The 11,922-nt window shown below is 35.3% G+C and overlaps 1 protein-coding gene across 1 annotated transcript; it reads left to right on the top strand.

Moving 5' to 3' along the window:
* The first annotated feature begins 1,341 nt into the window (after positions 1 to 1,341).
* On the top strand, positions 1,342 to 11,604 carry LOC127162587 (NACHT, LRR and PYD domains-containing protein 3-like). The gene is given in 10 exon segments (XM_051105381.1): positions 1,342 to 1,464; positions 1,466 to 1,500; positions 2,212 to 2,364; positions 3,276 to 5,144; positions 6,381 to 6,551; positions 7,626 to 7,796; positions 7,953 to 8,123; positions 9,311 to 9,472; positions 10,372 to 10,418; positions 10,531 to 11,604. Coding segments are annotated over 10 exon segments (3,453 nt in total). The 5' UTR covers positions 1,342 to 1,350; the 3' UTR covers positions 11,091 to 11,604.
* The last annotated feature ends 318 nt before the right edge of the window (positions 11,605 to 11,922 follow it).

Here is an 11,922-nt window from a genome sequence, read left to right as displayed (position 1 = left end):
CTGCTAAAAACAGATTCTGTCAGATTTGAGAGGATTTGAGACCTAATACAAGTTATGAGAAATATTAGCATTATCTTTGAATTCATTCTCACCTATCACTTTAATGCAGAGCTTGTCAACTTTTTGCCTGTAAACAGTAGATATAGTGTTTCAAGACATGTCATCTTAGCACCGGTAAAGTAAGAGTATTACTGTAAATTGAGGGATGGGTCGACATTATTTACTTTGGTAATCAACAACAGGCCACAGATGCTTTCAACAGAGATTAAGTTGTGTTGAACTCAGGATATTCCTTATATGTACAAGAGTCACTAGCTGTACTGGTCATGTGACACTGTCAAAAGTGAAACTTACAAAACTGAAAACCTGTTTCACAACAGGCTCCATTTTGTAAGACTAAGAAGATAAACATCAGAATGGAAAAGCCGTTTGTGAATCAGAACAGATCAGTTTAATATTGCTATTTAGAGAAAGAATGGATTTATGATCTAAATGAAGGCTGTGTTTGATGTTCTTCATTGTTGAGACGGAGGTAGGTTTGAACAAACACATTTCCGGATTTACTCTCATGCGTAGGTAATTCAGTTTGAATTTGCATGTGTAAGTATATTTCTATCCTACTGTAATATGGTCCAATTCACATTGCATCGACAGACACATAGTCTGGATTTGACGGATCAATATGTTACCTCTGTTGGTTGGCACTTTGTTACTGATTAAACATGTTGAACCGGTGTTTGTCAGGTCTTGATCTGAGAAGTGACATACTGTGCTGTCGGTGCAGTGTGAATTGACCTTGCAGGTATTTTAAGATCCTTTAGTCTCTCTACAAACAAAAAGAACTTTGATCTAGTTACAAAATAATTCAAAAGTGATACAATATTTGCTGCAAATGTAAAGAATAATTTCTTATAGATTAAACGCACCCATCAGGGTTTCAGCAGCTCTATTTACTGTACATTTTAGCTGTTTACAGAATCAAGATTGTATTGAGGTATCAGGAAGAGAAAAGAGTTGAAGTTCAAGGGATCACAGTCCTGACAGCCACAAATGATTCACACACTCAGATTAATTTTAGAAGCCGTTTCTGAAAGTACTGAACTACTGAGTACTGAACTACTGAGCCGTTTCTGAAAGTACTGAGTTAAGTTGAATAGCTTTTGACAGGTGATTATGAATCCAACTCTTTATGCGTGTATGTTTGTGAGTATTGTATGTTTTACAGTGTATTTTAATATTATGTGGCATGAGAATTCATAAAGATGGTTCCTATTTTATAATTCCTCTTGAATGTCTAAGATAATTTATTTGTACATTTTTATTGTCTGTGTCTATAGCTCTGCATGTAAAATGAGTCTCCATGAGAAGAGAGAAGAAGAGGATGGTGTTCAGACACATAAAGCAGCATCTCCAGAACCCAGCTGTGTGTCTATGAAGAGTAACAGGTCTATGGTGACCCCCCCTTGAATTCAGTGATGGAGCAATGACCTCTGACCCTGAGTGAGTATAAACAGTTTTTCTGAACATTATATATATATATATATATATATATGTATGTATGTATGTTTGTATTTATTTATCTTTTCTGCTTAATTGTCATTTGAGGAGGTCATTTTGTTGTGGTTATGTTTAAAAACCTTTTCTGAAGTCTCTAAGTACATTTCTACATATTTTAATAACGAAAGTTTTCAGTCAAATTTGCACTCAAAATCAATCAAAATCAATCCTTTAACTTTTGCACAAAAAAAAAAAAATTCTGTGTTGATAATTAAATGTTGCAACAAAATAGATTGGAAATCTATTTTTATCAAGATAAAGGCCTTTAACTCTGGCATGAAGATATTAAGGTCATGAATTTCTGCAAAAGCAAAGTTGAAACAAGGTCTGTTTTGCAAAGTGCTTTACTTAAACTAATAATAATAATAATAATCGAATCGACTTTAAAAGTAAGGCAGGCATTTCCTGCATTACTAATGATATCTAGCAGAGCTACAAAAAATAAACAAAAAACCTCTGCAAATGCCTGCTTCGTGCATCACACCTCTCCCAACAAATTCACAAACATGGCTCTATATGGGTCTATAAATTAAAGGCATATCTCATGTGAAAGTAGGCTAATTTCATTAAGGGAGTAGGAATACATTCATTTGGCAGGAGTAAAAAAAAATAAAAAATCAATTAATTCATTTTTTTTATTGTCTATTTCTAAAGCACTGCCTGTAAAAAGAGTTTCTTTGAGAAGAGTGAGGAGAAGAAGGATGTTAAAGCAATATCTCCAGAACCCAGCTGTTTGTCTATGAAGAGTAACCGATCCATGGTGACCCCCCTTGAATTCAGTGGTGGAGCAGTGACCTCTGACCCTGAGTGAGTATAAATGTAATAAACAAAGGATGTTGTACAAGGAAAACATCCTGCTTGGTAAACCATGTTCTGCATTATAGGTCCATCATCCATATCATCTACCCCTCAGGTGTCTGCAGTGTATCATTCAACAACAGTATGTATGAAACAGTCATCAGTCATAGAAATGTAAGGCTGTTTCACAATCGTAGTTCAGGCTATGAATTGACATTGACATGCCAAATGACATTTAACGTAAGGTTTAGCTTATATGTTGAGGTTAAACACCCTCTGGCTCAGCCTGCTGTAGTAGCCACACCCCAAACTCTCGTTATTGGCTGTGTGGAGGTTGACAGGCAGGTAGAATATTGGACCAAATGCAATGACTGGGTGAACATTTTATGTTCCTGAGTCTTCCATAGAAGATATTTTTAAATAAAAATAAAATAAAATAAATAAATAAAAATGAATAAAATCATAGCACAAAATGACATAATTTCAACAGATTTCCAGTGTTGATTAGTAATTTCCACCCCACCATGTAATAGAATATGTAACCCATAGTTAATACTGTCAGTAGCCTATATGTTGGTGCAATAGTATTACAAAAATTTGTATGGATGTGTTATTGTAAAATTGCTCCAAACACAAGATTGTTGCTTAGGATGGTAGATCATACATGTAATGTTAGCATAGGAACCCTTTAGTTATAAAATGCTTACAGTATAAATATATATATTTTAATTTTTAAAGTTTTTCCAGGTTCCAGTTGCTACTTTATTCCTCAGACTTTGCACAAAAAGAAAAAGTTACAAACAACAGTAACACTTTAGATTAGGTAATACTATTAACTATTAACTAGTTGCTTATTACCATGCATGTTACAAGCATATTGAACACAAAATAATTTTTTTTTTTTTTAAAACTTCCTGCAGAGTGAAGAGAGATGATGTGATCAGGTCAGTGACGTCCTGCCTGATTTGCACTAGCTCCAACTCTCAGACCCTCATCAGGCAGAGAGTCGAAGACCAGCACAAAACCAGCATGAAGAATAAGTATGAAAGATTATTTGAGGGAATCAAACTACAGGTGAATCACACCCTCCTGAAGAGGATCTACACACAGCTCTACATCATAGAGGAAGAGAGTGAAGGAGTGAATGAAGAACATGAGGTTTTACAGATGGAGAAAAGACCCACAACACAAGACACTCCAATCTACTGCAATGACATCTTTAAACCCTTACATCAACCAGGACATGAGGAGAAAGACAAAATCAAGACTGTTCTTACTAAAGGCATTGCTGGAATTGGAAAATCTGTCTCTGTGCAGAAGTTCATTCTGGACTGGGCTGAGGGAAAAGCCAATCAGGATGTAGATTTCATGTTTGTGCTTCCATTTCGAGAGATGAACTTGATTGAAGATCACCAGTACAGTCTTCACAGACTTCTGCTGGACTTTCATCCTGAACTTCAAGATCTGGACCCAAAGATTTATGAGGAGTGTAAAGTTGTGTTCATCTTTGATGGTCTGGATGAAAGCAGAGTGACACTGATGTTTTCAGACATTGAAAAAGTTTGTGATGTGAATGAGTCTTCATCAGTGGGTGTGTTGATGTCAAACCTCATTAGAGGAGAGCTGCTTCCCTCTGCTCTCATCTGGATCACCTCCAGACCAGCAGCAGCCAGACAGATCCCCTCAAAATACATACACCGTGTTACAGAAATTCAGGGATTCAGTGAGCCTCAGAAGGAGGAATATTTCAGGAAGAGAATCAGTGACAAGCATCAAGCCAGCAGAATCATCTCACACATTAGAAGCTCAAGAAGCCTCAACATCATGTGTCACATACCCGTCTTCTGCTGGATCTCAGCCACTGTGCTTCAAAAACTCCTAAAACAAGATGAAAGTGCAGAAATCCCTCAAACTCTGACTGAAATGTACATCCACTTCCTACTGACTCAGATCAACATGAGGAATCAGAAGTATGATGAGAGAAATCCAGAGAAACGCCTGAAGTTCAACAGAGAAGTGATTGTGAAACTTGCTGAACTGGCTTACAAACAGCTGATGAAGGGCAATGTGATGTTCTATGAGGAGGACTTGATTGAGAGCGGCATAGATGTCACTGATGCCTCAGTGTATTCTGGGATTTGTACTGAGATCTTTAAGGAGGAATCTGTGATTCATCAGAGGAAAGTCTACTGCTTTATTCATCTGAGCTGTCAGGAGTTTCTGGCTGCTTTTTTTGTGTTTTACTCCCATGTTGTCAAGCATAGTGAATCACTTAAGTTGTTTCTAAATGAAGAGTTACACAGGAACATTTGTGCAAGCACTCTGTTTGAGCTACTAAAAACAACAGTTAATCAATCCTTGCAGAGTAGAAATGGACACCTGGATCTTTTCCTGCGATTCCTGCTGGGCGTCTCACTGGAGTCCAATCAGAGACTCCTACAGGATCTACTGACACACACAGTCAACAGTTCATACAGCATCAAGAACACCATACGGTACATTCAAGACACAATCAAGGGTGATGAACGTCTCTCAGCTGACAGATGCATCAGTCTGTTCCTCTGTCTGTTGGAATTAAAGGATCAGACTCTGTACAGAGAGATTCAGGAGTTTGTGAAATCACAAAATCACTCAGTAAATCGACTCTCTCTATCTCACTGCTCAACAATCACCTACATGCTTCAGGTATCAGAGGAGGTGCTGGATGAATTTGATCTGAAGAAATACAACACATCAGATGAGGGTAGAAGGAGACTGATACCAGCTATGGTGATTTGCAGAATAGCTCTGTGAGTAAAAATGTATCTGGTAAACTGTATGTTTTTTTTTTGTTTTGTTTTTTATTTCTTATATCACATTATGTTTTCCTTGAAATCAGAAGCTGTTTGAAAAAGACAAAGCTGTTTTAATTTCAAAAGTTTATTTATTTATTTATTTTTTTTTAATTTTCAGCATTATTGAAACTAATCTTGTATTATACATTTAGCATTCTTTGTACTGACTAAATTACTGTCAGTATGCTAATTGCATTTTTGCACAGTTTTCTTTTGAAATCAAATTATGGCTTGTGTAACGGTTAAAAAAATACCTAATTAATCGCTTAAATAAAATAAAAAATGAAATATAAAATACATAAATAACATTTTAAGTTAGTTCTGATAAATTATAAAGCAGTAATTGATGTCATAAAACCACAAGTTTTGATTTAATGATCAGAAGCTATCCCACACAATAAATAAAAATGACACATGACTCTTGTAAATAAAACCATTTTATATTTTAAATTTGTCATCTGAGACTAAAGACACTGTGTTGTGTCCTGTGCAACACATACAGTAAAGTGATGCTGCAGTTTCTAAAAAAAAAAAAAAAAAAAAAAAAAAAAAAAAACGATTTATATTATGTAATTCATTTAATCTTATTAGCAGAATGTATAATAAAAAGAATATTATAAACTATTGTTGTATTTTATTCTAACCAGTAACCTTTTGGATCAGGGTCTTTGGAACTCTGGAACTGGAAACAAAATATGCTTTACGTAATAAATAGCCTAATAGTTTAACTGCCAAATGTTAGATTTCAAATATGTAAACTTTTGTATTTGTGTTGAACGAGACATTTCAGTTTCACTTTTGCTCTATTCATTTTTGTCTTGACTTTTATCATGTGGTTTATAACGAATAGCATTATAATGATTTATAAATGTATATTATGTTATTATATAACTATATATAATTTTACGGCTACTTAAGTTGCCAGTATTAATTAAAGGATCAGCGTCTAATTGACATCAGGCTTAAAGGGTCATGGCAGAGCATTAAAGTCGACTAATCTGTGCAACCCTGAGTTCACTCAACAGTTAAAATCCTGTAATTTATTTACCCTCATGTTGTTCAAAACCTTTAGACTTTATCTAATCTTCAGAGCAAACCTGAGGTATTTTTAATATTCTCTCATAGTTTTTTGTCTATCCATGGCAATCAAAATCTCCTCTATACTGAATCATATTTTATCTTGTGTTATAGACTTTCTTGGTGTAATCTCACTGGTCAGTTCTGTGAAAGTTTGTCTTCATCTCTACAATCATCAAACTCACTGAGAGAGCTGGACCTGAGTCACAATGACCTGCAGGATTCAGCAGTGAAGCTTCTGTCTGATGCACTAAAGAGTTCACACTGTCATCTTAACATACTGAGGTAAGAAAAACAGATAAAGGTTCACTTGGTTATGAAATTACAGATGCCCTTTGTGTATTCGTTCCAGCCTGTTATTATAAAAATTTAATTTATTATGTAGATATAAAAAATTTAAATGAGTTCACTTAAAAGAGTGGATAATCACAATTTAATACACGGCTCTCTTGGAATAGCATCCTGATAATTTCTTATTAATTGAATATAATGTGTTGGAATACCAGCAAATGTCTTGGAATAGCACAGTGGCTTCACTTAAGCAATCCAGTTCTTTATTAGAGATCGTTAGTTAAATCTCAAAAATTGTTATTGATATTGACCACAGAATTATTGGTATTAACTTCTGCAGATGTCCATTGAAATCATACATAATTCTGAAAAGTGGAATATACAGGTGATATCTTGTTTACTTGCTACTAAGGGTCTCAAACCGGACTCATGAATATCTGTCAGAGATTCCATTTTCATGAATGTCTCAAACTTAATATATAGTAATAGTAATTTGTAGTAATTATAGTAATAGTAATTTGTTCTTCATTGTAGGAGCTCATTATAGTAGCCTGGGAACTTATAAACATGAAAAAGCTGTGCCCTTTTAGTGCCAGAAAGTGTGTTATGCCATTTCACATTTTGTGGAAGTTTTTGTTATTTTTTTGTCCAGTGTGTCTTAGATGGTCAGTGAACAGTGTGTGAGCTGGTCCCTAAGGCTGAGACTATTTTTTTTCATTCTGTACAATTATACTGTACATCTCTTTTTGTAGTGAAGTAGTGTGTGTTTGTATGTACACAGTCATTCAAGCTGCATGGAAAAATAAATATACCTTAAATCGCACAAAAGTGATTTGTTTGTTTACATGTATTTATTTTCCAGTATGTTCAATATTTGTGTTTTCTGGGAATTGATCCCCATCACTTCAGTGTTGTTTAGTGGTTAAGTGGTCAGTCAATATTCATTGTTCACATCCTGATGAAAAATATTTGTCATGTGATCAGTGTGATCAATATGCAGAACATACGAAACAGTATTTTAACCCAACATCTCCTCTTTATTTAAACATATTTATTCCTGTGTTATAGATTTGCTGGCTGTAATCTCACTGGTCAGTGCTGTGAAAGTTTGTCTTCATCTCTACAATCATCAAACTCACTGAGAGAGCTGGACCTGAGCCACAATGACCTGCAGAATAAAGGAGTGAAGCTGCTCTCAGATGGACTGAAGAATTCGCACTGTCAACTTAACACACTGCGGTTTGTGATTTTCAGTTAAATGTAACTTAGTCCAGATACGATAAAAATTACCTGTCAGTATCTGATATTTCAATGTGTTAAACAGATCTAGAGTCAGGAATAAAAAAATAGTCAGGAATAGATAGATGACAATATTTTACCTGGTTCTGTTTTTAGAGTGACAAGTTGCAATCTCAGTGATCAGTGCTGTGAAAGTTTGTCTTTATGTCTACAATCATCAAACTCACTGAGAGAGCTGGACCTGAGTAACAACGACCTGCAGGATTCAGGAATGAAGCTTCTGTCTGATGGACTGAAGAGCTCACACTGTCATCTCAACATACTGAGGTAATCTTTAATTTTTTTAATTAAATTATTTATTTGATTTATTGATTTATTTAAATTATAATTTAAATAATTAAATTATTTATTTGAAGTTGTGAGGAGTGAACAGAAATTGTTACTGATATCAGTTCTGCTTTAACAACAAATCAGTGATCTGTGGATTGTACATTGTTGTACAAGTTGTACATTGAATCCATTATTCATTTAGATTAATGCAGTTACAGGAAACACATCACACAAAAATTACACAGGCAGTATATTTCTGTCCATATACCTTTACCAAATAACGCTTGTCACCACATCTGGCTTTAATAGCATATAAGCATCATTGTCAATGGGCTGTCTTGACAAGAAAATTCAAATAACTTGAAAATAAACGTCCATAAAAAACCTTCATTAAATAGTATTCACTCTCCTTCACTAAAGGGGTACTAATAACCCTTATGAATTAGCATGGTTTTTATTATAGTAAGCAATTAGTAACTGTGTAATCATGTGCTTTTTTGGGGGGCGTATTGATTACCATTTGTATAACCACAGATTTACTAGAAATGGTTAAACTATGGTTAGTGTAGCAAAGCCATGGTTAATTTGTGGTTACCATAGTTTAACTATAGTAACGATGTTCTTAGTAAAACCATGGTTAAATTTCATAACGGAAGAATCAATACAATATAGCTAGATCTCAAACATGCATGGATCATTTATCATCATTATATATCATGTTGCCCAGTCCTAAAACTGCTCAATATTAAAGCATTAAGCCATTATAAAATGTGTGTTGGAGCAGGGTTGGAACTGAAGTCTGCAGAACGATAGCTCTCTAAGGGCAGGGTTGGAGACCCCTGCTCTCGACCATCTTGTTTTGCCACTCCTTTTGGGATGTTTTGGCACAGTGCAAATCACAAACAGAGGCAGAGATTATGTGAGTGAGGTGTGTCAGCGTTGCTGGTGTTGCCACAGTCATAAACAAGGACCTGCTAATGCTATCTGATCATTGTGCTCAAACCCAGAGATATGACTTGTTTAAGATGATCAAGCAAGTTATTTTTGAATAACCACCTAGAAATATTTCTTTATTTGAATGACTTCACTTGATCTAACACCTGATAATTGTATCAGAAAGTAAAGTTCATGAAAGCACTTTCTAATGCACTAAAAGACATGTGATGTTGGGTGTGTGTTTGTAGATTATCTGGCTGTATGGTGACAGAGGAAGGCTGTTGTTTTCTGGCTTCAGCTCTGAGTTCAAACCCCTCACACCTGAGAGAGCTGGATCTGAGCTACAATCACCCAGGACAAACATTAGTCAAGCTGCTCTCTGATCCAAACTACAGACTGGAAAAACTCAAGTATGTTCAACATGAGAAATCATCCTGTCAGGTGTTTTCGTACATGTGTGTTATGCAGTCACTGAAAACTCATATGTAGATAGATGCCTGCATATAGCACATACAGTATATACACATACATGCTGCACAGGAAAATTAGAATGTGTTGTTGAACTCTGTGAGTAAAGTTGATTTTGATTTAGCTTAATAACAGTGACACATAACAGCAGCATCTGAGAAACAGACTCAAGTCTCTGATCCCAAAACATCAATTCAAAGCTTGTTGCTGCTCTAGAATGTAAATTGTCATTGCAGTCAGAGACATTAAGCAAAAACAGCTCCAAGATACAAACTCAGAGATCACAGTCTGTGAGAAGAAATTATGTTTGATCTCCTGATACTGAATAAAGCAGATCAGCTCAGCCTAACAGAACAGCAAGAAATTTTTGCAGTTAAATGATGAATTTTAGTTAACTAAAACACTAAATGAAAGGATATAAATGCATGATCAATAAACATAAAGGTGATTCTGTAGCTCAAAGCTTAAGGATCTTATCCGGTGTTCGAGGCTGTGAGTCAGGAACTACATCAATTGCTTATTCAGAAGAGACACTGGCCTGAGTTTGGATACATAGTTCAATTCATTTATTCACCTCCATGTATAAAAAGAATGAAGTGCACTAGTGTTACAGTATAAACTACTACAAACACACTAGCTGATCTTCTGACAATAACAAAGAGTAAAATGACAGAGTTTGCATCTCCGTCAACAGTAAACCAATGAAATAGATTATGAGAAAAGAGCATGTTCAGCATTTCTGAACAACCATAGAGTATTTAATTTGGCAATTACAAAAGGTCATTTGACTTAATTTTTTTTCTTCCTTATTTAAATTGAGTAAAATCTATTGTTTTTATAGTGTGGATCATGGAGGAGAGATCAGGATTACAACAGGAATAAAGAAATGTAGGTTTCTCTCTCTCTCTCTCTCTCTCTCTCACACACACACACACACACACACACACACAGCTTAATCATTGTTTTGTATTATAAATGTTAAAGTCTCTCTTGTGTTCAGATACATGTTGTGATCTCACACTGGATTTAAACACAGCACACCCTCAACTCACCCTGTCTGAGATGAACAGAACAGTGGAATTTGTGAAAGAGAAGCAGTCGTATCCTGATCATCCAGAGAGATTCAATAAGTGTTATCAGGTTTTGTGTAAAGAGAGTCTGTCTGAACGCTGTTATTGGGAGGCTGAATGGTGTGGGAGGGCAGTTTATGTATCAGTGGGATATAAAGGAATCAGCAGGAAAGGGTACAGTGATAACTGTTGGTTTGGATTCAATGAAAAGACTTGGAGTCTAAACTGGTTTATTGACAGATTCACTGTCAGTCACAGAAATAAGATTACAGAAATATCTGCCCCTTCATGTGGCTCTAACAGAGTAGGAGTGTATCTGGACTGGTCGGCCGGCACTCTGTCCTTCTACAGCATCTCTGAAACAAACACACTCACACACTTACACACATTCAACAGCACATTCATTGAACCACTCTATGCTGGATTTACAGTTTTTTATGATACTTCAGTGTCTCTGTGTGATATTAACCATGTAAAACAGAGACAGTAACCCAAAATACAATATAATATAATATAATATAATATGATATAATATAATATAATATAACAATATGAAGCAGTTATTGTTCATGAATTTCCTTTCTGAGATATTATTTATTCATTTATTTATTTATTAAGCTTTTTTATTTGTTATTATTCTGTACCCATCCTGCACTATTTCCACTACTTAATCAAGTCCTTCTTTAAAACATTATTGGAATCAAGTTGCTAGGCAATGTCCCAGAACGATCACTCCAACACAGATGCCTGATGCAGTGAGGAGGAGTACAGCCAAGGGATCAGTCCATTTGGTGGTTATATTTTAGAAAAACCTTCTTATGTACTTTGTGAAGATCATTTGCACTATTTGTCCTGTTGCACTCTGTATATTTCTCTCTCTTTTTTATGTAATTTATGAAAATCATTTGCACTGTTCAAATGTTTTTGAACAAGACAGTTTGCACAATTTTGTTTCACTACTTGCAACCTTGATTGTGTTTGTTGTTAATGTTCAGATTGAAAATATATATCTTAAACAAATCACTTTTGCTTCAGTGTTCTGTTATTATATAATAATCTCTATTGTATAGTAAAACTTTACTTCCTAAACATCACTGGACACATCTAGTAAGTAAATAAAAGAGTCCTGTATTTCTCTGAAAAATGCCCAGAATGAAATTGTAAAAAATGGCTATAACCTGCTTATGGGGCCGTTCACATATCGCGTCTTTTGCGCGCTCAAGTTCGTTATTTCAAATGTAGATGCGCGGCAGCCCCGCTCATAACGGAAGCGACGCTGTCGCAACGCGCACGCGGTGCGACGCGCTCAGTTTTTTCAGGCG

This window comes from Labeo rohita, unplaced genomic scaffold, assembly GCF_022985175.1.
Source record: "Labeo rohita strain BAU-BD-2019 unplaced genomic scaffold, IGBB_LRoh.1.0 scaffold_978, whole genome shotgun sequence".
In the NCBI taxonomy this organism is placed as follows: domain Eukaryota; kingdom Metazoa; phylum Chordata; class Actinopteri; order Cypriniformes; family Cyprinidae; genus Labeo; species Labeo rohita.
Note: the sequence above shows the minus strand (reverse complement) of the source record. Positions and strands in the feature narration are given on the sequence as shown.